The sequence below is a fragment of the Ambystoma mexicanum genome, chromosome 11, assembly GCF_040938575.1.
Source record: "Ambystoma mexicanum isolate Mex_15411 chromosome 11, UKY_AmexF1_1, whole genome shotgun sequence".
NCBI lineage: Eukaryota > Metazoa > Chordata > Amphibia > Caudata > Ambystomatidae > Ambystoma > Ambystoma mexicanum.
The window spans coordinates 419610852-419638600 of record NC_090934.1 but is presented as its reverse complement, the minus strand read 5'-3'; the positions used below and the strand labels follow the sequence as shown (position 1 = coordinate 419638600).

At 47.0% G+C, this 27749-nt stretch overlaps 1 protein-coding gene across 1 annotated transcript in view; it reads left to right on the top strand.

Annotated features, from left to right (window-relative positions):
- Positions 1-27749, top strand: part of MDK (midkine) — a 142511-nt gene that overhangs the window by 77809 nt on the left and 36953 nt on the right. The window contains exons 2-4 of the mRNA XM_069623222.1: positions 16040-16119; positions 16249-16410; positions 25515-25676. Of these exons, the coding sequence (XP_069479323.1) occupies positions 16041-16119; positions 16249-16410; positions 25515-25676 (403 nt within the window). The 5' untranslated portion in view covers position 16040. The remainder of the gene's footprint in view (positions 1-16039; positions 16120-16248; positions 16411-25514; positions 25677-27749) is intronic.

The following is a 27749-nucleotide window of genomic DNA, read 5'->3' as shown; positions in this document are numbered from 1 at the left end:
CTAGACTGTCACAGCGTAGTGACATAACATCGTAACAGAAGGGTGCAGGATGTCAAAGAATAGTGACATAACATTGTAGCAAGGGTGCTAGACTGTCAAAGCGTAGTGACATAACATTGTAACAAGGGTGCTAGACTGTCAAAGCGTAGTGACATAACATCGTAACAGAAAGGTGCTAGACTGTCATAGCGTAGTGACATAACATTGTAACAGAAGGGTGCAAGAATGTCAGAGCATAGTGACATAACATTGTAACAAGGGTGCTAGACTGTCAAAGCGTAGTGACATAACATCGTAACAGAAGGGTGCTAGACTGTCAAAGCATAGTGACATAACATCGTAACACAAGGGCGCTAGACTGTCAAAGCATAGTGACATAACATCGTAGCAGAAGGGCGCTAGACTGTCATAGCGTAGTGACATAACATTGTAACAGAAGGGTGCAAGACTGTCAAAGCATAGTGACATAACATCGTAGCAGAAGGGCGCTAGACTGTCAAAGCATAGTGACATAACATCGTAGCAGAAGGGCACTAGACTGTCAAAGCATAGTGACATAACATTGTAACAGGAGGGCACTACACTGCCAAAGCATGGTAACATAACATCACAACAGGAGGGCGCTAGACTGCCAAAGCATAGTGACATAACATCGTAACAGAAGGGCGCTAGACTGTCAAAGCATGGTGACATAACATAGTAACAGGAGGGCGCTAGACTGCCAAAGCATAGTAACATAACATCGTAGCAGAAGGGTGCTAGACTGTAAAAGCATAGTGACATAACATCGTAACAGAAGGGCGCTAGACTGTCAAAGCATATTAACATAACATTGCAACAGAAGGGCGCTAGACTGTCAAAGCATAGTGACATAACATCGTAGCAGAAGGGCACTAGACTGTCAAAGCATAGTGACATAACATTGTAACAGGAGGGCACTACACTGCCAAAGCATGGTAACATAACATCACAACAGGAGGGCGCTAGACTGCCAAAGCATAGTGACATAACATTGTAACAGAAGGGCGCTAGACTGTCAAAGCATAGTGACATAACATCGTAACAGGAGGGCGCTAGACTGTCAAAGCATAGTGACATAACATCGTAACAGAAGGGTGCAGGATGTCAAAGAATAGTGACATAACATTGTAACAAGGGTGCTAGACTGTCAAAGCGTAGTGACATAACATTGTAACAAGGGTGCTAGACTGTCAAAGCGTAGTGACATAACATCGTAACAGAAAGGTGCTAGACTGTCATAGCGTAGTGACATAACATTGTAACAGAAGGGTGCAAGAATGTCAGAGCATAGTGACATAACATTGTAACAAGGGTGCTAGACTGTCAAAGCGTAGTGACATAACATCGTAACAGAAGGGTGCTAGACTGTCAAAGCATAGTGACATAACATCGTAACACAAGGGCGCTAGACTGTCAAAGCATAGTGACATAACATCGTAGCAGAAGGGCGCTAGACTGTCATCGCGTAGTGACATAACATTGTAACAGAAGGGTGCAAGACTGTCAAAGCATAGTGACATAACATCGTAGCAGAAGGGCGCTAGACTGTCAAAGCATAGTGACATAACATCGTAGCAGAAGGGCACTAGACTGTCAAAGCATAGTGACATAACATTGTAACAGGAGGGCACTACACTGCCAAAGCATGGTAACATAACATCACAACAGGAGGGCGCTAGACTGCCAAAGCATAGTGACATAACATCGTAACAGAAGGGCGCTAGACTGTCAAAGCATAGTGACATAACATCGTAACAGGAGGGCGCTAGACTGCCAAAGCATAGTAACATAACATCGTAGCAGAAGGGTGCTAGACTGTAAAAGCATAGTGACATAACATCGTAACAGAAGGGCGCTAGACTGTCAAAGCATATTAACATAACATTGCAACAGAAGGGCGCTAGACTGTCAAAGCATAGTGACATAACATCGTAGCAGAAGGGCACTAGACTGTCAAAGCATAGTGACATAACATTGTAACAGGAGGGCACTACACTGCCAAAGCATGGTAACATAACATCACAACAGGAGGGCGCTAGACTGCCAAAGCATAGTGACATAACATCGTAACAGAAGGGCGCTAGACTGTCAAAGCATAGTGACATAACATCGTAACAGGAGGGCGCTAGACTGTCAAAGCATAGTGACATAACATCGTAGCAGAAGGGCGCTAGACTGTCAAAGCATAGTGACATAACATCGTAGCAGAAGGGCGCTAGACTGTCAAAGCATAGTAACATAACATTGCAACAGAAGGGTGCTAGACGGTCAAAGCATAGTGACATAACATCGTAACAGGAGGGCGCTAGACTGTCAAAGCATAGTGACATAACATCGTAACAGAAGGGCGCTAGACTGTCAAAGCATAGAGACATAACATCGTAACAGGAGGGCGCTAGACTGCCAAAGCATAGTGACATAACATCGTAGCAGGAGGGCGCTAGACTGTCAAAGCATAGTGACATAACATCGTAGCAGGAGGGCGCTAGACTGTCAAAGCATAGTGACATAACATCGTAACAGAAGGGCGCTAGACTGTCAAAGCATAGTAACATAACATTGCAACAGAAGGGCACTAGACTGTCAAAGCATAGTGACATAACATCGTAGCAAGCGGGCGCTAGACTGTCAAAGCATAGTAACATAACATTGCAACAGAAGGGCACTAGACTGTCAAAGCATAGTGACATAACATCGTAACAGGAGGGCGCTAGACTGCCAAAGCATAGTGACATAACATCGTAGCAGAAGGGCGCTAGACTGTCAAAGCATAGTGACATAACATCGTAGCAGAAGGGCACTAGACTGTCAAAGCATAGTGACATAACATTGTAACAGGAGGGCACTACACTGCCAAAGCATGGTAACATAACATCACAACAGGAGGGCGCTAGACTGCCAAAGCATAGTGACATAACATCGTAACAGAAGGGCGCTAGACTGTCAAAGCATAGTGACATAACATCGTAACAGGAGGGCGCTAGACTGCCAAAGCATAGTAACATAACATCGTAGCAGAAGGGTGCTAGACTGTAAAAGCATAGTGACATAACATCGTAACAGAAGGGCGCTAGACTGTCAAAGCATATTAACATAACATTGCAACAGAAGGGCGCTAGACTGTCAAAGCATAGTGACATAACATCGTAGCAGAAGGGCACTAGACTGTCAAAGCATAGTGACATAACATTGTAACAGGAGGGCACTACACTGCCAAAGCATGGTAACATAACATCACAACAGGAGGGCGCTAGACTGCCAAAGCATAGTGACATAACATCGTAACAGAAGGGCGCTAGACTGTCAAAGCATAGTGACATAACATCGTAACAGGAGGGCGCTAGACTGTCAAAGCATAGTGACATAACATCGTAGCAGAAGGGCGCTAGACTGTCAAAGCATAGTGACATAACATCGTAGCAGAAGGGCGCTAGACTGTCAAAGCATAGTAACATAACATTGCAACAGGAGGGTGCTAGACGGTCAAAGCATAGTGACATAACATCGTAACAGGAGGGCGCTAGACTGTCAAAGCATAGTGACATAACATCGTAACAGAAGGGCGCTAGACTGTCAAAGGATAGTGACATAACATCGTAACAGGAGGGCGCTAGACTGCCAAAGCATAGTGACATAACATCGTAGCAGGAGGGCGCTAGACTGTCAAAGCATAGTGACATAACATCGTAGCAGGAGGGCGCTAGACTGTCAAAGCATAGTGACATAACATCGTAACAGAAGGGCGCTAGACTGTCAAAGCATAGTAACATAACATTGCAACAGAAGGGCACTAGACTGTCAAAGCATAGTGACATAACATCGTAGCAAGAGGGCGCTAGACTGTCAAAGCATAGTAACATAACATTGCAACAGAAGGGCACTAGACTGTCAAAGCATAGTGACATAACATCGTCACAGGAGGGCGCTAGACTGCCAAAGCATAGTGACGTAACATCGCATCAGGAGGGCGCTAGACTGCCAAAGCATAGTGACATAACATCGCATCAGGAGGGTGCTAGACTGTTATTGCGTTGAGGAAGACAGACATCTGGTCTTTCTCGCCCTATCTCTCCTGTTTGTCACACACCCGCCTCTGCCTTTTACTCATTTTAATGAACTCACCATGTATTTGTAGCCCAGGCTATATGTTCTCTCTATAGATGGCTCTGTATTACTGCGAACGCGAACAATGTTTTCTTTACTACTTTGAAGAGTCCACTCACAGTCTGTATACAAGATCAAACATTCTACTGAATTAACTTGCTCAACAGTGAAAGGCTATATTCAATATAAAACATGTGCACTGCATTAACTCAATGGTACAAACAAGTGGGTGTGTAGCGAATGTATCTTTGACATATCTGACAAATGGGCATGTGTTCTGCATGTTGAGTATAGCAGAGTCCTCAATTGCAGGCAGTTGCCCTTGGGGTTGATAGACTAATTGATAATAGAACATGGCCTCTTTAGCACTGTGACTCGCGGAATATGGTTGAATCCGCCGGAAAAATGTGATCAAACTTGTCACATAACCTCTGACATAGCAATCCTCTCCGCACCCGAATACACTGCATTGTATGGCTAGTGCAATGTTCTTAATTCAGTAGTCATCTCTGCTCAGAGTGGAACATTCATCTAATTCTGAATTCTATTTGTGTGTAATATATAGCTGTTTTACTTTCATGCTTGTTCAGGCTACTGTCTGCCGAGGGGCCATCACCCTGCAGTTCTTCAAGGCCAAAAAAAGACAGTAGGCGCTATACAAATATCAAGCTCTCTAACATAATATGCAAAGCCAACAAGAATTCTCTCTTCTCCACCTAATAGACAGATGGCATGGCTCCTGGTGGAGGATACCTTTTGTGCCCCCCAGCACTCATTCTGCACACAGCCTATTCCTGGTGCTGACACCTCGACCATCAGACTCCGCTTTAACAGAACCCTATCCGGCGACCAGCTGATGGGGACCCAATATGATTATCTGGTCAGTAGCCTCCAGAACTCCCAGGAACACTTGAGCACCCCTAAAGGGCTTCAAGCATCCACAATATGACTTAACATAAGACCACCACCACTGCAATAATGGCCTCCATGAAAGTCCGGCTGGCCAAAGAGGAAAACTCTCACACCATGCACTAATCACGTGTTCTGCTATTCAAACCACTGAAAATGATACTTGCATCCCAGTGATCACTATCCCCCAATCTTATGCTTTAATTTCCCTACATGTTGTACATTTCTGCCTCCCTGACTTCTCCTTTCCCTCTCTTGTTGGTCCTGTTTCCTTTATACCCCACTGGCCACGTTCTGGCCACCACCTTGGGATGGGTTGCAACTCGCCTTTATACGGACATGGCTCTGCACTTTAAGGCCAACATGTTGGTGGTGTGAGCACTTTAAAAGACAAACAACTTAATAACATCACATATCTACCGAAAAGCCAGAGCTATTAGTTTGGCAATGTATTTTTAAAACATTTTTTAATCAAAGGTGAGGTTATTGCAAGACAAAGTGTTCAAAAGAGGGATGCGACCGTCACAGTGGGACAGCAGTCAGAAACCATACAGGTGTCTTTGGGGGAAAGGGGGGTGGCTACCACTTCCATATGGGTGTGTTTAGGAATATGCATTGTGTGCTTGCTACTGAACTTTGTGGCTGTTTCAGTAATCTGCAGGGTGTCCAACATGCTGGGCTTTATAGGCCATGTCCCAGGAAGTCGACACCCACTAAGAAAACTTTAACAAAAAAAATGTTTATTTTTCCTAACGCACCCGCTAAAAAGCTTTTAAGTTATGAAGCTTCAAAAATATTGCTACAGGTAAGTAACACTTTGCTTATCCTGACTCCTGATAATTGACAGAGGTGGCGGTGGGCATACAGGCGAAGGAGCAGATGTGCCCAGGACGATGTGCTCAGGTGGGTAAGTAGTATACATTGTGCCTTTTTGGTAATAAAACATATTTTGTGGTGTGCAATGTAGTACCACCAGTTATTGCAGGTTCTCCAGAAACATTGCTTGGTTAGTTTGTTATGTTAAAGGTTCATGATTTGTTGCCACCGGCATGGTCTCTTGGCGCTCTGGTAGATCTGTCATGCGAGGAGGGTTCCTGGTATACGTTAGTAGTACTGAGCGGGAAAAAGAGGAGGAGAGCTGTGATGTACTCTTGGCAGTTTCAGTTCAGAGAACCCGTCATTGAGCATAGATGCGTTTTTCAGCTGGTAGTCACCATGTGGTGTTGGGTGAGATTATGTCTGGCTTGTTTTGCTGTCGTGGTGTGGCTGCTGTAGTGACATGGTTGTGCTTAGTTCAGAGTTTGAGAAGGTGTATGCAGAAGGCTGAGTTTTTAGTACTGTTAGGGGGGAAGCAAAGGGCATATTTTGGTGAATTGGGAGACAGTTGTTGTGATTGGGCAGCCCATGGTTTGAAAGTATGACCCTTACACTGATTCGTAGGGGTCTGTGAGATCCAGAGGGTGAGATGGCAAAGTCCAGATAGGTGGGATTGCTATGTGTTGTTAAGGAGTCTTAGGTCCAGAAGGAGGTGGGCATTAAGCACGTGATTGTGGACTAGCACTGGGACTGGGAAGGAGATTAGAAGCACTACACATAAGTTCTGCTAAGTTTGTTATATGTTAAGTGACACAGCCAGGGTGATGTGTTCATTATGTGTTTTTAGAATGTCAGATGTGACCAGCTTACACATGGCCATTACACCACTGAGACCCAATGCCTGTATTGGTGTATTTATATTTGTCACAATGTTTTGTTCGGATTTTAACATGTAAACATGGCAAGAGGAACAGTCATTATGGGAGCAATGCTTAAGTGTATGTCATTCTCAGAAGCTGGTGCCGTTCTCAGAAGGTTATGCCGTCATCAGAGCTCCTATCCTCCGAAAGGTATTTCATCCTCAGGGGTGTATGGAATTCACAAAAGGCAATAATGTTCACAGAAGTTAATGGCATCCTGTGTGAAGTTCTCAGAAGGGCATGCTATGCTCCAAAGAGTATGCCATCCTCAGGAGGGTATTTCATCCTGAAAAGAGCATGTTAACTTCCGAAGGGTATGGCATCTTGAGAAGGATAGATCATCTTTAGAAGGGTACTGTCCTTAGGAACACTATACCATCATCAGAATGGTATGCCATCCGCAAAAGGGTATGTTATCTTCAGAAGGGTATGGCATCTTGAGAAGGATAGATCATCTTTAGAAGGGTACTGTCCTTAGGAACACTATACCATCATCAGAATGGTATGCCATCCGCAAAAGGGTATGTTATCTTCAGAAGGGTATGGCGTCTTCAGGAGAGTATGTCATCCGCAGAAGCCTATACTTTCCATGTGAGGGCAGGCTGTCCTCCGAACAATATACCATCCTCATAATAGTATGTCACCCTCAAAAGGGTATGTTTTCTTCAGAAGGGTATGGTGTCTTCATAAGGGTAGATCTTCTCAGTATGTCAACCTCAGATAGTTGTACTTTCCTTGTGAGGGTATGCGAATATATCGTATAGAACTAATGGGGAGTTTGCTATATGTGTGTGTCAGGACCGTTTGATGGGCTACTGGTGATGATCTCTGCATTAATAAGATCATTTTAGTAGATATTTTTTATTTATTTAATTGTTCATTATTTAATTGTTTCTTAGCACGCGATCTGGATTCGAACCTGGGTTGTGCTGCATTGCCTTGATTCCAAGACAAACGCGTTGCCCCTGAGCTGTCCTTCCTCCCCATAGGTCCTACAACTTGAAATTCAAATGAGCCAAAGTATGCTTCATGGATCTTACACTTCCTAGAGGCTTGTAATCTAATACAATATGTTTTCTGCACAGATAACTTAGAGTAACAAAAAAACAAAACGAAAGCAAAACCTTGGCGAGAAGGAATGTAAACAGAAAACACAAGCAAAGCAAATCTGAAATGAATATTATGAGTGTATTTTCTCTCTGTGCACATAAGTTATGTTATACATGTATTTTAATCAGTGTTGGAAATGGGTCGGAAGAAGACGCACGACATGGCTCCGCTCTGTCCGGAAGCCCAGTGGGTAGCCCAGAAACACGTCCATATCTGTTCCCAAGCCGCCTCTGCTTCAAAAGACTCGGGAGACATGAAGCAGGAATAGCAAAGCCGCATAAGCTGTCCCACCGCTGTCCACAGGGATACATATGCCGCCCAATGTACAGGCATTTTATTGTTAGGGTGAGTTGTGACCAATAAAAAGAGCAGCGTTTAACTGTCATTACTCGCCCAAAAGGGTTTCTTACCGAATCACAATCACAGACATGCTTTACATTTAAAATGGTGGCCATTCTGGGTCGGAAGGATAGCTCAGGGGCAGCACATTTGCCTTGGAAGGAAGACATCGCCGAGCAACACAGGTCTGAGTCCAGCTCCTGTGCTCAGAGACTGGTTTCCAGTATTGGGTGTGTTATAAAAGATTAATTAAATAACTAATTCTTATCCTCCAAAAATGCTCTTTGCTTTTATGCACATTTGCCAAGCTCGGGTCCCATGAACAGTTGTGACCTGGCCTGTGGCACACCCTGACCCCCCCTGACCCCCCCGAATCCCCTTGCCATGTCCACACACTGCCCTCTCCAAAGTGTTCCCAAAGTACATTTTTACAATTTTTAGCACTGATTTTAATGATAGAGAATACAATTTGGAATACATGTAAGACATGAATAAATGTTATGTTATGTTAAAGGATATTTATACTGCACACTATCACCACCTGTGGGGTCCCCTGACGGTCTGGTGGATCTGCAGAGCAAGAGGGCAGTGTGTGGGGGGTAAGTTAGTAGGACTGAGCGGGAAAAGGTGTGAGAGCTTTGATGGGCTGTTGGCAGCTTCAGTTTGGGTTACACCATTCACTGAGCGTAGGTGTGAATTTGCCGTCGTTAGTTGTCATGTGGTGCTGTGTCAGGCTATGTGTGGTTTGTTTTGTTGTTGCGGTGTATTGAATTGGAAGCGGTTAGTTGTGTTGTAGAGGTATGGTTGTGTTTAGTTTAGAGTTTGAGAGGTGTAAGCAGAGAGAGGAGTTTTTTAGTGGGGTTGGATGGTGGTGATACTTTATCAAATCCCCTCAGTTTTGGTCACCTGCGGGGCATATCACCGCCAGTGTCGTACATTGTGGTGTGCTAGCATTCCCACTCCTATTTTCTATACAGAGTTGTGGGTTGTTTACAGGGCTATGTAGTGATGATACCTCCTCCACACCCCGTGTTCAGACTAAGGGGTGTCTACATCACTTTATCCCTTGGCACATCCTGGTGTGCAGTGACCATCGCCTCCATGGGCCCCTTGAGGGTGGGTGGCCCTCTTCCCTTGAGTTCCGGGGGCCCTGTGGTTTATCTGTTCGGTTGCCACTCTGTCTCCTTTAATTCCGATGCCCTTTGTCTGTGGTTCAACTTAGGTCGATCCTATCTTTCTCTTTTGTTTCCAGAAGGGCCGTCTATGGGAACGGGTGCACCTTGGTCTCCCTCCCATTCGCTGGCCTCTACTTCCCTGCACTTTGTTGCGGTCCTGGCCTAGTCCCCAGTCTGTCTATTTGTCTGTACATGAAACAAGGGGTAGAACACGCCCATCGTGAAGTACAGCCATGGGAAATACCCTAACCACACGTGCATGCCATCTGGCTGCAGTCTGTTCTCCAGGAGGGTGCAACTTAAGAACACAATAATATGCTGTGATAGATAATATGCTGTGATAGATAATATCCTGTGATAGATAATATACTGTGATGTTAATGTTAAAGCACATTTGTACCACACACTATCACCACCGGAGTGGTCCCCTGGCACTCTGGGGTCTCTGAAAGAGGGAGGGAGGGTGAGTTAGTGGGAGGAGGCTGGAAAAAGTGCAAGAATGCAGTGATGTGCTGTTGGTGGCCTCAGTCCGGTGGGTCCATTGGCTGGGCCTGGGTTGTTTGCGGCCGGTAGTCGTTGTGTACTGTTGTGCGAGTCTGTGTGTTTTTTCTTTTGTTGTTGCAGTGTGGTGAAGTTTGTGTGGTTTGTTGTGCTGTAGGTTTGTGGTTGTGTTTGGTTTGGAGTTTGAGAGGTGTATGCAGAGGAGGAAATTGTTAGTAGAATTGGTTAGTTGGCATCGCTATCCTGACTTGAAGAGTTGGCCTTGCGTAATCTCTCCAGATGGGGTGCGTGGGTGCCCTGTGCCTCTGGTTAGGTCTGGGCCCGTTCTGCATTCGATGCCCCTTCACACCTTGCTGCCACCTCCACCAACCTCCCCAACAACCCCACATGTTCCTCACTCCCACTTATATGGCCAGTGCACCTGCCATTGTCCACACCTCAGTGTGATGATTGGTAGTATCTCGACAGTTCCACAAGCCAGTGGTACCTAGTAGCAGCTAAGGGGCAGTTGAAGATGTAGGTTGGGATTGGCTGGGGTTGTTGACTCCGTCTCCATGGGTGTTGCCTGTGTTCCTCTCTTCCCGGGCGTCATCCGTCCAGGTGCTGTCGATGCTTCACAGTCGGTTCTGGGGGCTTGTCAGTGTCCTTTCCGGTTTAGTCATTCTTTTTATTTCTGTTTCAGTTTTAGTCTGTAGTAGCACCGTTTAACTGTCCTTACTCGCTTGAAGAGCCAGGTTTTTAGTAATTTTTCTGATTTTTAGGTGATCTTTGGTGTTTCGTAATTCTTTTGGGATATTGTTCCAGGTTGTATAGTAATATGCTGTGATAGATAATATCCTGTGATAGATAATATGCTGTCACAGATAATATGCTGTCACAGATAATATGCTGTGACAGATCATATGCTGTGATAGATAATACGCTGTGATAGATCATGTGCTGTGATAGATAGCATCCCGTGATAGATAATATGCTGTGATAGATCATATGCTATGACAGATCATATGCTATGACAGATCATATGCTGTGACAGATAATATGCTGTGATAGATAATATCCTGTGATAGATAATATGCTGTGACAGATAATATGTTGTGACAGATCATATGCTGAGATAGATAATATCCCATGATAGATAATATGCTGTTATAATATGCTATATTATATGGTGTGATAGATTATATGGTGTGATAGATTATATGGTGTGATAGATCATATGCTGTGATAGATCATATGCTGTGATAGATAATATCCCATGATAGATAATACCTCGTGATAGATAATATGCTGTGATAGATAATATGCTGTGATAGATTATATGGTGTGATAGATTATATAGTGTAATAGATCATATGTTGTGATAGATCATATGCTGTGATAGATCATATGCTGTGATAGATTATATGGTGTGATAGATCATATGCTGTGAAAGATCATATGCTGTGATAGATAATATCCTGTGATAGATCATATGCTGTGACAGATCATATGCTGTGATTGATAATATACCGTGATAGATCATATGGTGTGATAGATCATATGCTGTGATAGATAATATCTCGTGATAGATAATATCCCATGATAGATAATATACTGTGATAGATAATATGCTGTGATAGATAATATGCTGTGATAGATAATATATTGTGATAGAAAATATGCTGTTATAGATCACATGCTGTGATAGATAATATGCTGTGATAGATAATATGCTGTGATAGATAAAATACTGTGATAGATAATATCCCATGATAGATAATATGCTGTAATAGATAATATGCTGTGATAGATAATATGCTGTGATAGATAGTATGCTGTAATAGATCACATGCTGCGATAGATAGTATGCTGTGATAGAAAATATGCTGTGATAGATGATATCCTGTGATAGATATATGCTGTGATAGATAATATACTGTGATAGTCCTTTAAGAAGAGGTTGATGTAGCTGCAGAATATGTAACATAGTCCGCAGCCATTGCTTTGAGGAATAACCGTTTGCATATCAGTCTTTGTCCCGCCCACAAGGGCAGTCCAGCCTCGAGTTTCGGGGGATTGTATTGTCTGTGGCTCAAACAAACCCTCTGGGGTTAAGGGTCATGTAGCACACATCTTACCCTGCCCCTTAATGCACCCCTCAACCCCCTCGTGCTGTAGTGGACCATGCTCCCTCGTCCGCAGGATACTTTATATTAATCGCAAGATATGTTTTCCCATTGTGTCCTGGTAAATATTCAGCAAAATGTTAACGGTGAAATTTTCTTTTTTATTGTTTTATTGAAAAGGTTATGAATGTGGCTTTCCCTAGCTCTATCCAATTTCCAATCTCACCTTCCAGCTAAATCCATGCGCCATCACTCTTCCTGTCACACTGTCTCTCTGCCTCTCATTCCTCCATCACTCTTCCTGTCCCTTCCTGTCACACTGTCTCTCTGCCTTTCATTCCTCCATCACTCTTCCTGCCTCTTCCTGTCACACTGTCTCTGACTCTCTTTCCTCCATCACTCTTCCCGTCTTTTCCTGTCACACTGTCTCTCTGCCTTTCATTCCTCCATCACTCTTCCTGCCTTTTCCTGTCACACTGTCTCTCTGCCTCTTTCCTCCATCACTCTTCCTGTCTCTTCCTATCACACTGTCTCTCTGCCTCTCTTTCCTCCATCACTCTTCCTGTCTCTTCCTGTCACACTGTCTCGTTGCCACATTCCTCCATCATTCTTCCTGCCTCTTCCTGTCACAATATCTCTCTACCTCTCGTTCCTCCATCACTCTTCCTGCCTCTTCCAGTCACACTGTCTCTCTGCCTCTCTTTCCTCCATCACTCTTCCTGCCTCTTCCTGTCACACTGTCTCTCTGCCTCTCTTTCCTCCAGCACTCTTCCTGTCTCTTCCTGTCACACTTTCTTGTTGCCTCTCATTCCCCCATCACTCTTCCTGTCTCTACCTGTCACATTGTCTCTGACTCTCTTTCCTCCATCACTCTTCCCGTCTTTTCCTGTCACACTGTCTCTCTGCCTTTCATTCCTCCATCACTCTTCCTGCCTTTTCCTGTCACACTGTCTCTCTGCCTCTTTCCTCCATCACTCTTCCTGTCTCTTCCTATCACACTGTCTCTCTGCCTCTCTTTCCTCCATCACTCTTCCTGTCTCTTCCTGTCACACTGTCTCGTTGCCACATTCCTCCATCATTCTTCCTGCCTCTTCCTGTCACAATATCTCTCTACCTCTCGTTCCTCCATCACTCTTCCTGCCTCTTCCAGTCACACTGTCTCTCTGCCTCTCTTTCCTCCATCACTCTTCCTGCCTCTTCCTGTCAAACTGTCTCTCTGCCTCTCTTTCCTCCAGCACTCTTCCTGTCTCTTCCTGTCACACTTTCTTGTTGCCTCTCATTCCCCCATCACTCTTCCTGTCTCTACCTGTCACATTGTCTTTCTGGCTCTCTTTCCTCCATCACTCTTCCTGTCTCTTCCTGTCACATCTTCTTGTTGCCTCTCAGTCCCCCATCACTCTTCCTGTCTCTACCTGTCACACTGCCTCTCTGCCTCTCATTCCTCCATCACTCTTCCTGTCTCTTCCTGTCACACTTTCTTGTTGCCTCTCATTCCCCCATCACTCTTCCTGTCTCTAACTGTTACACTGTCTCTCTGCCTCTCTTTCCTCCATCACTCTTCCTGCCTCTCCTGTCACACTGTCTCTCTGCCTCTCTTTCCTCCATCACTCTTCCTGTCTCTTCCTGTCACACTTTCTTGTTGCCTCTCATTCCCCCATCACTCTTCCTGTCTCTACCTGTCCCACTGCCTCTCTGCCTCTCATTCCTCCATCACTCTTCCTGTCTCTTTCTGTCACACTTTCTTGTTGCCTCTCATTCCCCCATTACTCTTCCTGTCTCTACCTGTCACACTGTCTCTCTGCCTCTCTTTCCTCCATCAATCTTCCTGCCTCTTCCTGTCACACTGTCTCTCTGCCTCTCTTTCCTCCATCACTCTTCCTGTCTCTTCCTGTTACACTTTCTTGTTGCCTCTCATTCCCCCATCACTCTTCCTGTCTCTACCTGTCACACTGCCTCTCTGCCTCTCATTCCTCCATCACTCTTCCTGTCTCATCCTGTCACACTTTCTTGTTGCCTCTCATTCCCCAATCACTCTTCCTGTCTCTACCTGTCACACTGTCTCTCTGCCTCTCTTTCCTCATCACTCTTCCTGCCTCTCCTTGTCACACTGTCTCTCTGCCTCTCTTTCCTCCATCACTCTTCCTGTCTCTTCCTGTTACACTTTCTTGTTGCCTCTCATTCCCCCATCACTCTTCCTGTCTCTACCTGTCACACTGCCTCTCTGCCTCTCATTCCTCCATCACTCTTCCTGTCTCATCCTGTCACACTTTCTTGTTGCCTCTCATTCCCCAATCACTCTTCCTGTCTCTACCTGTCACACTGTCTCTCTGCCTCTCTTTCCTCATCACTCTTCCTGCCTCTCCTTGTCACACTGTCTCTCTGCCTCTCTTTCCTCCATCACTCTTCCTGTCTGTTCCTGTCACACTTTCTTGTTGCCTCTCATTCCCCCATCACTCTTCCCGTCTCTACCCGTCACACTGCCTCTCTGCCTCTCTTTCCTCCATCACTCTTCCTGTCTCTTCCTGTCACACTGTCTCTCTGCCTCTCTTTCCTCCATCACTCTTCCTGTCTCTTCCTGTCACACTGTCTCTCTGCCTCTCTTTCCTCCATCACTCTTCCTGTCTCATCCTGTCACACTTTCTTGTTGCCTCTCATTCCTTCATCACTCTTACTGTCTCTTCTGTCACACTGTCTCTCTGCCTCTCATCCTCTCCACCTTCTTCTTTCTCCCTCCGTCAGTCTCTCACCATTGCTCTCCCCTTCTCCCTTTCATGTCCTCTCTTCTTGTAGTCAGGCGTTCCTCCTCCGGTTTTCCCTCCCTCTCCGTGGCTCTCCTCTCCTGTCCTCGGTGTCCCTCACTGCTCTATTCTCAGCATGCTGTAATCTCTCTCCTTTTGACGGTATTTCTGTGATTCCGCGCCACTCATTCAGTCCCCTTGATTGTCCTTCACCCACGGCCCATCAGTAACTTCCTCAGCCCTTCACCCAGTCCTGCAGCTTCTCACTCAGGTGAGGTGAGGCACAGTCATTAAGCGCCTCGGTGAGCCCATGGCTTCCACTCCTTGAGGCTGCTTCCTTGTTTACTTCGATCCCCCCCTCATTCTAGATGCCTCTGCTCAGGCCGGCGGCTCTTTACTCCGTTCTAAGGCCTCCCGCTCAGTCCCCAGTCCCTTTTGCGAGCCCCTGGCTTCCACTCCTGGAGTTGGTCTGCTTATTTCAGAGACGCTGCCCTCCTTCTGATGCCCCCTCTCAGTCCTGAGGCTCCTCATTAAGTTCTGAGGACCCCCGCTCTGTCCCTAGGCATCTTGGTGAGCCTATGGCTTCCACTCTTAGAGGCTACTTGCTTATTTCATTAGAGCCCACACTTAACCTGGATGCCTCTGTTCAGTTCTGAGGCTCCTCATTCAGTTCTAAGGCCTCTCGCTCAGATCTGAGGCTCTTCATTCAGTTCTAAGGCCTCCCGCTCAGTCCTGAGGCTCTTCATTCAGTTCTGAGAACTCCCGCTCTGTCCCCAGGCACCTTGGTGAGCCCATGGCTTCCACTGCTTGAGGCTGCTTGCCTATTTCTTGTGATCATGCCCTCATTCTGAGCCCCTCTCAGTCCTGAAGCTCCTCATTCATTTCTGAGGAACCCTGCTCTGTCCCCAGGCACCTTGGTGAGCCCATGGCTTCCACTGCTTGAGGCCGCTTGCTTATTCCTTGTGATCATGCCCTCATTCTGAGCCCCTCTCAGTCCTGAAGCTCCTCATTCATTTCTGAGGACCCCCGCTCTGTCCCCAGGCACCTTGGTGAGCCAACGCTTCCACTCCTTGAGGCCGCTTGCTTATGTCCTGAGATCCGCCATCATTCTTGATGTCCTCGATCAGGCCTGAAGCTCTTCCCTTAGTTCAGAGGCTTACCACTCAGTCCCGATGCTCCTAGTTGAGCCCATTCCATTGTATATTGCTTGGAGGCCACTTGCTTATTTCATGAGGCCCGCCTTCACTCTGGATACCTGAGGTTTGATTGGACCCTGACGATTTCCTCTCTTTTTTCCCCAGGATGCAGTTGTGGGGGCTTCTCATCCTTCTGCTTGTCGTAGTGATGGGAATGATAGCTGAAGCTGGAAAAAATAAGAAAGGTGAGTAGAGGACCTGTTCTACCCTGGGGCCCACGGCGCGGGGCGGGGGCACTATCCATGCATCAGTGGCAAACTCTTAGCAAGAGCTTTCTGTGTAATAATGTGCCCTCTCATCTCCCACGTTTTTAGAAAAAGGTAAAAAAGTACTATCGGACTGCGAAGACTGGGAGTGGGGACCTTGCACCCCCAACAGCAAAGACTGTGGGGTGGGGACCCGCGAAGGCACCTGCAGCGAGGAGACCAAGAAGCTCAAGTGCAAGATCCCATGCAACTGGAAGAAGGCGTTTGGAGGTGAGAGCCGCGCGCACCACGCATGCCGCACCTGCACCATCTGTGATGGATCCACACCCAAACATCTGCACCCTTACATAAGTCCACTGACTGGGTTCCCTTCTGAGAAATCGGAGGTGCTCTACTTTTCAAATGCCTTCCTCGGGTCGCAAGGGTTGACATTGGTTCTGAGGGACCTATTTGCATAGGTCATAAAGTGAATCCCTTATAATGTCATCCAATTATCCAGTATGGTGTCCACACAACACCAACAATCATAGGAATATATTAAGTTACCCTTGTCCGAAAGTTCATCGCAAGGAGAGAAGGTCAACAGAGGAAGAATTGCTACCAGGGTTTGGGGCGCCTCGGGATTTTGCAGGAGATATGTGGAGATCATGCAAATGGCAGTGATGCACAGTTTCCCCCTAATTTCTTTTATTAGTGTGTTCTAGCTATTTTGATTAGATAAATGCATGAACAAAGAAACATCAATTCATAAAAACATTTCATACATCATATATCCTCATAATAGAAACGTTTAATTATGAATATATACATTCATTCTACCTGGCTTACTCTTATCCTCTGCCATGCCGTACTACTAATAAAGTGCAGCTTGTGCCAGCTATATAGCTAGCCATATTTTGCTTAGGAATCACCATCATGCCTGACTACTTTAAAAAAGTGCACCCATATGTTACTTAATGCTCTCGGGGAGGATAGCTCAGCGGCAACGTACTCGCCTTGGACGCAAGACGACACGGAGCAACACAGGTTCGATCCCCGGTCCGCGCTTAGAAACCTCTGGGTATTAAGTGCTTTATAACTAACCTATCATATCAATGCTGCCAGAAGAATCACAGAAGTGGCGCGCAGTATAAATCCCAATAACGTAATATAACAGCTCTCTGCTAGGCTCAATACCAGTGGTTCCACCCTGCTCCCTGAGGGCTCAGCCACATGACCCACTCCCAGGTGGGAAACTGACGAAGGACTATTCTCCTCTGTTATTCACTTACCTTCTCCTTCAAACGTCTTCTCTACTACCACCTGGCCCCTTTCCATATGTGGATCTGGCCAAGAAGGGCATTGTTCCTAGAAACGCCCATTATTATGGGGCTGATTGAAGGTGGCAAGGCCTAGGGGCACCAGCACAGTGGCAAGGCAGCATCCTATGCAAGGGACCCATTCAATGCAAGACCGATTGATGAGGGGCGTAACCATGATGGCCACTAAAGCTTTTCTCTGATTATCCCTGCCCTTTAGACGATCAAAACTCTGCGCATGCTCAAGTTGACATACTCGGAGCCTGGAGGGGCGGGCGGGAGCAGAACACCCTGTTTTTATAAAGCCAGTATAAATGAAAATACTGTGCAGAATGCCAGGCCCCTTTCTTATGAATAACCTTTGAAAATAATAACAGAAATGCAGATTGGATTCTTCACACCACAGAGTGCATAAATGAAGTGGCACATCAAGCCCAGAAAAGGAATCTTGTACTACCCGCAGCCAAGAATAGCACGGACAGCAGCACAGCCACCTTCAATCACAAACAGAACAGGTACAGCACAGGCAGAAGCAGTTCAAACTTCCCTCCCCCACTAATCAGATACATCACGGCCAGCAGCACTACAAGGCTCCCTTCCTCACTGAAAAGGTGCATTACCACAACACGCTTTCTCCACACATGCAACAGTGGCAGCACGGACAGCCGTGCAATCTTCACTCACACACAGAACAGGCACAGCACAGGCAGAAACAGTTCAAACTTCCCTCCCTCACTAATCAGGTACAGCACTGCCGGTAGCAATACAAGGCTCCTTTCCTCACTGAAAAGGTGCAGCACCACAGCATGCTTTCTCCACACATGCAACAGTGGCAACACGGACAGCAGCACTGCCACCTTCACTCAGACACAGAACAGCGCAGGCAGAAACAGTTCAAGCGTCCCTCCTTCACCAATCAGGTACAGCACTGCCAGCAGCAATACAAGGTTCCCTTCCTCAATGAAATGTTACAGCACCACACCATGCGTTCTCCACACATGTAACAGTGGCAGCACAGCCCTCCATCACTAACCAAGTACAGCACTGCCAGCAGCAATACAAGGTTCTCTTCCTCACTGAAAAGGTACAGCACCAGGGGTGGACTGGCCTATAGGGAACTCTGGATATTTTCCAGCAGGCCTCTGCACCCTGGGCCTCTTTTGTGTGGTGACCTATTATATTTCCAAATGTGCTCATTGGAAAAGGGTTGGGCTGGCTGAAAGTGTGTAATATGGGGCCACTTTGAGCATTATTTCCAGAGCCTCTTTTGGTTCTCAGTCCACCCCTGTACAGCACCACAGCAGGCTTTCGCCACAAATACAACTGTTGCAGCACGGACAGCAGCAATGCAAGCTTCACCCTCACAGAACAGTTACAGTACCACCACCAGCAAATCAAGCTTCCCCTCCCCACTGAAAGGTACAGCACTGCCATCCACTGATGCAACAGTTACACTATTGGCAGCAGCTCTGCAATCTTCACTCGCAGAACAGTTACAACATAGACAGGAACAGTTCAAGCCCCCCCACGCCCCTCACAGAACAGGTACAGTACCACCACCAGCAAAGCAAGCTTCCCTTCCCCACTGAACAGGCACAGCACTGCCAGCAGCAATGCAAGCTTCTCTTAATCCACAGATGCAACAGTTACACTATTGGCAGCAGCTCTGCAATCTATACCCACACAGAACAGACACAGCATGGTCCTATGAAGAGTTGCCGACTATTTTTTGCCGCCCCACACTTTCGCCAAATTTCTTTTTACTGACTTTTCCACGTTATGTACTGTAAAAATGTGGGGGTGACCCCTGCACCCCTCTTACTAACGCAGCCCCCCACTCCATATATACTTCACCCCCACTTACCATCTGTATTGTTGTGGCAAAAAAGTGGGGGAAAATGGGGCAAAAAGAAATCGGCGAAAGTGTGGGTCGACAAATGTGGGCAAGACGGACAGCATCATTCCGAGCTTCCCTCCCTCACTGAACAGGTTCAGCACTGCCAGCAGCCATGCAAGCTTCCCTCCCCCACTGAAAAGGTACTGCACAGTCATCAGCAAAGCGAACTTCCGCCGCAGACACACGAGTTGCAGCATGGACAGCAGCACTGCAATCTTTACTCACACAGAACAGATAGAACATAGGCAGCAACAGTTCGAGCTTCTCTCCTTCACAGAACAGTACAGCACAGGCAGCAATAGCCCAGACATCATTCACTTACAGAGCAGGAACAGCGCTTCCGGCAGCATAGCAAGCTTCCTCCACACGTACAGTACAGCCATAGTGCGTAAAGCAGCATTACAATCTTAACTCAAACGCCCAGAACAGGTACTGCACAGGCAGCAACAGTTTAGGCTTCTCTTCCTCATGGAACAGATGCTGCACTGCCAGCATCAGCCTTCCAAAGGCTCCCCAATGGCGCACTCTGTTCCTGTTACCATGGTGAGCATTCCATCGCCCACAAGACCTCCTGCAGAAAAGCAAACTGACATTTTGGTTAGCCTTAGAAGAATAGAGGGTGCACACTGTCAGTTTTGTGGTTAAAGGAGTTACAAGCTTTAAGGACAAAAGTTGGAGACTTATGGGTGCGGGGGAGGAAAAGCGGCCCTGGCACAGGGCCACCTAAATATATAGAAGCGAAAAAAAGAGGATCCAAACTGGAACCCTCCCGTCCCCTGCACACCTTTATATTGCGTCGAAAAGACACCTAAATGTCAGTTCAAAGAGACTTATTGACAGTTCATAATAGAAATATTCAATTAGAAAACAGGTTTAGCCAATTATAATAATACAATCAATTGTTTGAATGTAAAAACAAATATTATTTATTCCAAACGCAAATGGCAGAGAAGGTTCAGTTCATTGTGGACGGCTGACGAGTTTCGAGAAGCAAATTCTTTTCTTCATGAGCCATAGATCATACAAAAGAACTAAAATGTAGAAAATATAGAGAAAATATAAGAAAAGAAAAAAAGGAAAAATCAGGATTGTGTAGCTCTAAAGCCAATTCCACAGCCTACATTGTATTTAAAATTGCACAGTTGCATTTTAACATTATGATGTATATCACAGTCTATCTACAGTCGCAGAGATACAGAACCTTAATTAGGTCTAATTTTAACAATTTCAATAAAATTATATCCAAAGCCACAAGCAACCCAAACTGAAGTGGCCACAATAGTTAGTAGTTAGAGAAGTCATGAATGGTGGGGTTACATGAGGGAACCAGTGCTTAAGTATATCTAGAACATAAGGGCTAAACATTCGCTCACCATTATTGGAAGGATCCTAAGTCCTATTGCGTTTGGTGATGTCTCTGGGCAGAAGGGGTTCAATCGATCATGAAACACTAAACTGCTCAAGAATGGAGCAGGCGCCCAATGCACTGTAATAAACAATGTGGATAATAAATTGTGTGCATGATAACACGGAGTGGCAACAGAGTTGACACAGACTAAGTGAAGTCAACAGAAGAGCATGGACTCACCCTGGCGAGGTGAGTTTACGTCGAGATACAGTGGAATCCTGTGAACTAAGTCCCAAAGACAGCGTGAAATCACTGATCAATGCTGGCTGGGACACGATGTTTGAATCTGTGAATAGCCCGAAAGAGCTATAAGTTAGTATAGGTGAACGATAGAAGAAACCTACAACAATTACCAGTTACGGTGCGTGAGTGAAAGGACTTACAGAAATAACAATGTAGCGCGGTCAGAAACAGAGATCTGTGTCCGGCGTGAAGTAAATCTCCAATGTGTGTCAGAAATCCAGGCCGAGGGTACTCGTGCGCGGATGGAAACCGTTGCTAGGCGAGGGACGCTCCCAGTGGAACGAAGGACCCTCCTGTACGCTTTAGTCTGTACGTAAAGTGCGTGGTGCGTGGAAACAAATAACGGACTACCGATTCAATTTGTGGAAAGAATAAGGCTCGCAGGAGCCTGTACACAACGGCAGCCATGTTAGAATGTATTCAAAATGCGGATTGGTAAAGGCCGGCAAGGGAAAAAGCTTGCAGTTAAGACTGATCAATGGGAATCGGGGAACCTGATGATAAAAGGCATGTAATTAGAGTTGTAGTTGGGTGGCTTTGGATTTACAAAATGGAAAAAAAAGTGACAAAAGGAAAACACAGTTGGTGTACCAAAACCATATCTGCTGTACATAAAACATTCACAAGGTACTGAGATTGAATGAAAAGGTAAATGATCACTGTCTGTGTGATTGCATGAATATGCAGTGCATCCCAGTTTGTAGAATTTATAGACAACAATACAACTTCTTATTTTTGGTGAGCCTTATAATCCTTTTATGATCATGGCTGCTCGGCTGAAATGGGTTAGTGGCCGGATAACAGACCCGCCCTCGCGGCGACGGAACACTGCAATACAAGTAGATACCCTACAGTGGGCTTGGTGCTCATCTTTTATGCTAAGGATCCATGCACCAGTAATAATAATGCCTTTTGATTGGGAAAGCCGAAGCTCTGTAATATATTCTTTTTTTTTAAACTCGCAAGGGCAATTTTGTGTTTAACCAGTAGATGACAGCACAAAGCAAGCAATGTCTGAAGGCTAGTGTTAAAGCTGGAAGACGTTGCAGGTTCCCAGTTACCTTCCAAAGGGCAGCGGATATGGCGTGGGCTTCAGTGGCGTCGCCAGAAATCAAATTTAGGAGGTGCACAGAGGGGGCCAAAGACAAAAGTAGGGGAGCCACAGACAAAAGTAGGGGGGCCGCCTATAAAAGGACAATGTGTGACGTCAGACGCACTCCTGCAAAGAATCTTTAGTGCATACCAACTACCACAACCCACTGCACCTCCCCTGCCATCAGAATGTAGGCACTAAACCATTAAGTCAGTAATGACCCATCATTAGTAGTTTCGGGGGCTACATTCTGATTGGAGGGGCTGCTCTTGGCTACAGGGGGAACTTAACAGCTCTTCATTTTTGTGCGGCAGCATTGATTGCGGCCCTGTGTGTGCTGTGCAGGCAGACACAGCACTGCAGACAGCACAGAGAAAGTAGCCAGGCTGAGGTATGAGGGCACAAGGGGGGGGCCCAGGTTTTCAGAGGAGCGGCATGGGCCACCCAACTCCCCCTTAGTGATGCCACTGGTTTGCTTCTACTTCATACCTTAGAATCGGCCCAACTGATGCATTCCTCCTTCCGAGATTAATATATTCAAATAGTAACACCTGTTATTACAGTGCTTGGAAGTGGGAGGGATCTGGCATGAAACACTACAGAGCAGCACTTATTAATATTATTATTATTATTTTTTTTGGCGTGGTCAACTGATCTCTGTGTTGCTGTGTGTGTCTGCTCCAGTCACTTACAGACCGCTCTAGCTCAACCCCTTCCCCACACACATGCAATTCACAGTGTGCTTATGTTGTGCTATTGTTATGGGTACGGGCGCGGATGTCTACGCGTCGCTCATATACAGTCATCTTCAAACACGCTGAGCAAATCCAGGTGCAGTCACAGGAGTAGGTGTGTCCTTGCCACGGACTATTCTTTGTTATTGATGCAGCCACACACATATACACACACACACACACACACACACACACACACAGATGAACTCAGGCACACAGCAACCCCTCGTGTTTTGAAGACTATTGTACCTCCCCATCCATACCCAAGGGGTCTCCCTACCTAGCGTTAAGTTCTCGTTCATGCCCTGAAGGACGGGCGTGACCCCACGCAGGCAGTGTGTGCAGTACATATGCAATCCATGTCCCCAGGCAGTGTGAACCTTATGCCCCATGCACTGTTGAATCCATAGCATGTGCACATTGTGTGTCCAGTGGTGTGTGCATCTGGAATCATAATGCTGTGAGGCCTGCCTCTCTGGGCACTATACATCAGTAGACCTATATCCTGTATGTCCTGGGTAGTATGTATCCTGGGTAGTGGGCACCCATTGACGCATGCCTTTCCGTAGTACATGGGCAACCTCTCGCCTCCAGCAGTGTGTCCCAATAGGCTCAAGCCCTGCAGGTCCTTCATAATGTATTTCCCCAGCAGTGGGTACCTATGAAGTTATGCCATGTAGCGCATGGAGTGTAGCCGTTGGCCCATGCACTGTAGCGCATGGAGTGTAGCCATTGGCCCATGCACTGTAGCGCATGGAGTGTAGCCATTGGCTTATGCTCTGTAGCTCATGGAGTGTAGCCATTGGCTCATGCCCTGTAGCGCATGGAGTGTAGCCATTGGCTCATGCCCTGTAGCTCATGGAGTGTAGCCATTGGCTCATGCCCCGCTGGTCCTTCATAATGTATTTCCCCAGCAGTGGGTACCTCTGAAGTCATGTCCTGTAGTGCATGGAGTGTAGCCACTGGCTCATGCCCTGTAGCGCATGGAGTGTAGCCATTGGCTCATGCCCTGTAGCGCATGGAGTGTAGCCATTGGCCCATGACCTGTAGCGCACGGAATGTAGCCATTGGCTCATGCCCAGTATCTGTGCATTGTGGGGCCTACATAACATGCACACCCAGCAGTGTCCATATGTAGAGTCATGCTCTGTAAGGCCTAAATAACCAGTCTTACCAGTAGTCTCTATCTGTAGAGTCATGCTCTGCAGGGCCTGCACCAGCTGTCTCCCCAGCAGTGTCCGTCTGTGCAGTCATGCTCTGCAGGGCCTGCACCAGCTGTCTCCCCAGCAGTGTCTATCTGTGCAGCCATGCACTGTAGGGCCTGCATCACCTTTCTCCCCAGCAGTGTCTATCTGTGCAGCCATGCTGTGTAGGGCCTGAATAACCTGTCTGCCCAGCAGTGTCTCTCTCTGCAGTCATGGTCTGTAGGACCTGTATAACATGTCTCCCCAGCAGTGTCTAGCTGTGCAGTCATGCTCTGTAGGGCCTGCATCACCTGCCTCCCCAGCAGTGTCGGTCTGTAGAGTCATGCCCTTTAGCCCAGTACCCTACCAGTCTGTTCATATGGATTCATGTCCTGTAGTGCATGTTTAACCTCTCTTCCCAGGAGTGTGTGCCTATGGAGTACCTTGAAGGATCTGTTTAACCTTGCCCCTACAAGCCTGTATACATGGTCTCATGCATTGCAGTGCGTGATAACCTCTCCCCCTTGAAGTGTGTGCCTATAGAGTGCCTTGAAGGATCTGTGTAACCCCTCTCCCTACCAGTTTGTTCATCTGACTCATGCCCTGCAGTGCATGTTTAACCTCTCTTCCCTGAAGTGTGCGCCTATGGTCTGTGTAGCCCCTCTCCCTACCAGCCTGTACAAATGTACTCATGCCCTGAAGTGCTTGTGTAACCTTTCTCCACTGAAGTGTGTGCCTATGGAGTGCCTTGAAGAATCTGTGTAACCCTGCCCCTACCAGACTGTACACATGGACTCATGCCCTGCAGTGCTTGTGTGACCTTTCTCCCTTGAAGTGTGTGCCTATGGTGTGCCTTGAAGGATCTGTGTAACCCCTCTCCCTACAGGCCTGTGCATATGGACTCATGCCCTGCAGTGCTTGTGTGACACCTCTCCCCTGAAGTGTGTGGCTATGGAGTGCCTTGAAGGATCTGTGTAACCCAGGTCCCTACCAGCCTGTACACATGGACTCATACCCTGTAGGAATGGATAATCCCCCTTCTCTTCCGAGGACATGTTTTCATGGACTCATGCCTGCAGTACTTGTGTGACCTCTCTCCCCTGAAGTGTGTGACTATGGAGTGTCTTGAAGGATCTGTGTAACCCTGCCCCTACCAGCCTGTACACATGGACTCATACCCTGCATTGCTTGTGTGACCTCCCTCCCCTGAAGGGTGTGCCTATGGAGTGCCTTGAAGTGTCTGTGTAACCCTGGTCCCTACCAGCCTGTACACATGGACTCTTGCCTGCAGTACTTGTATAACCCTTCTCGCCTAAATTGTGCACCTATGGTGCTCCTTGGGGATCTGTGAAACCTCTTTCCCTCCCAGTCTATACCGCTTAATGCTTACCCTCTAGGAATGTGTCACCCTTTTCTGGGAGTTTCTTTGTGACCTAATGCTCTCTAGGGCTGCACCCCCTCTTCCCAGGCACTGTTCCCTGATGGGCTACTGTAACCTCTATCTCTTTGTCTCCCAGCTGACTGCAGGTACAAGTTTGAGAACTGGGGAGCGTGTGACGCTGCCACAGGCCTCAAGGCCCGTTCCGGGACTCTGAAGAAGGCGCTCTACAAGGCAAAATGTGATGACACCATCCAAGTGACCAAGCCCTGCGCCCCCAAGAGCAAGTCCAAAGCCAAAGGTGGGTACCAAGTCCCTAACTGGTGGTTTGAGAAACCTCCTTCCACCCTCATGCTCCAAGCGATTTCTGTTTGCTACTGTTGAGCTGTCACTGCAATAGGGTGTGAGTGACTCCCTGTGACATAGGATAACTCGGGTCAGCCCTGTCATTTCAACCCACAGTGAATTGTATGCTGGGACTTGTAGGGCAAAGCATAGCCTGGGAGAAGTGAAACTACGGATACCAGAATGCTAAGTGCTGCTTGCTAAAAAGACATGACTGACTGAAGGTGTCACTGTTAGGAGGAGTCTCCCAGCCCTTATCTCATAAAACCTCATTAAGAATGTTGCTGCAGATTTCAGGGATATCATTTAGGTTTAGAACAATTCCAATCTTTGAGAAGAGCCTCATTAGGTCTTTACCCCGTTAGGTGGTGTCTACCGCAATGCCAAGGTTAATCAGGGTCTTGGCACAAGTTGGTTAAATGTTAAATGTTAAATGTTAAAGGTATTTGTACCGCGGACCGTCACCAACGGAATTGGTCCCCAGGCGCTCAGGCGGATCTGCAAACGATAAAGGTGGGATGGGTTAGTAGGTTGAAGAAGGGAGTAGGATAGTGAGAGAAGTGGTGTGCTGTTGGCAGCTTCAACTCAGTATACACCGGGTGCTGAGCGTTGGTGCAGGTATCGGATTGGAGTCAGTCCACGTGTGCTGTTGTTCCGGTTTATGTGTTGTTGCAGTGTTGTGAAGTGCGTGCGGTTTGTTGTGCGAGAGATGGTTGTGTGAGTTTTTGAGTGAGATAAGTATGCAGAGTTTGAGCTTATTGGTTAGTGGGTTACCTGACCTTTACCAATGCTAGTACTCGTGGTTCTGGGGAGAGTGGCACTTGTTGGCCCTCGCATTCCCATCTAGGCGCGGCGCAGGCCAATGATTGGGGCTCCATACTGGTGTGATCATGCCAACATTCACACTTTTATCTGGTCGCGGCGCAGGCTAGTGTAATCTCATGAATGGCATAGGACTCTACGGGAATAGAGAACCAGAAGCACCGGCACCGCTGCTAACGGTGCCTGTGCTTCTTTGAGAAACATGCCTGCAGGAGCCAGGAGTTGTGGCCCTGCAGGCATTCTCATAGTCTGGCGTTCCAGAAAGGGTGCATGTACGTTAATACTGGCACTCTTATTTCCGGACCGCCAGACTTAGAATGAGACTCTAGCCGAAGGATAGGAGGGATTCTGATTGGACGAGTGGGATACTGTGTATTATGTTGTGTGGCACATGTTAAACAAAGGGAATTGTTTCAGGACTTTTGTGGTGCCAGCAAGGTGGTGGAACCTCACAGTTGGATAGCGTTTGCCATTTTTGACCATTGCCAGTCATCGTTTGGGTGATAAGAGGTCAACGGGTCAGTCTCTATGTTTCACTGTTCAGATAGTATTCAGGTGAAGCAGGACCCATGTGCGACTTAAGTTGGTCATGTGCTGAAGAAAGCCTGCTGGAGCTTGGTGTGGTGCAGCTTTCATGCTCCTTGGAGGTGCCGCTTCCGTGACTGAAGGTGCATTTGATGTCTTGCATGCGGTAAGGGTTAATGGCGCTGGTAAGGGTGCCGGTGCCGTTAACCCCTTACCGCCGCACACACTTCAAGGGGGAGAGCTCCTTTAGTGTGTCCCGCTTTTACCAGGCGTTATTAACGGGCCCGTTGTTAGCTCCCTCCCCATTCCCATTAAGCCCCATGGAGGCTCGAATGGGAATGGGGATGGGTTCCCTGAATGGGGAAATACAGGGTCCTCCAAGGTTGGAATGGCCCGGTAGTTCCCCATTCAGAGAACCCAGACCTGGTATGCGGTATGGGGGTAGCCATGGTGCTAACAGCACCATGGCTACCTCCATACCCGTAATGACCCCCATAGTCCTCGGAATACCAATGTTTCTTCTTGGCTGTCACTCAGTTCTCTGGTTGTGTCAGCTGCAGTTCTCGGGTGCTCTTGATTGACAGTACAAGTCCAGTGCTCTCACATCTTCATGTCAAGTTTGTGCAGGTACTGCCAGCAAGGCTTGCTGAGAGTAGGGGCCCTCGAGGATTTGCTACCAGGT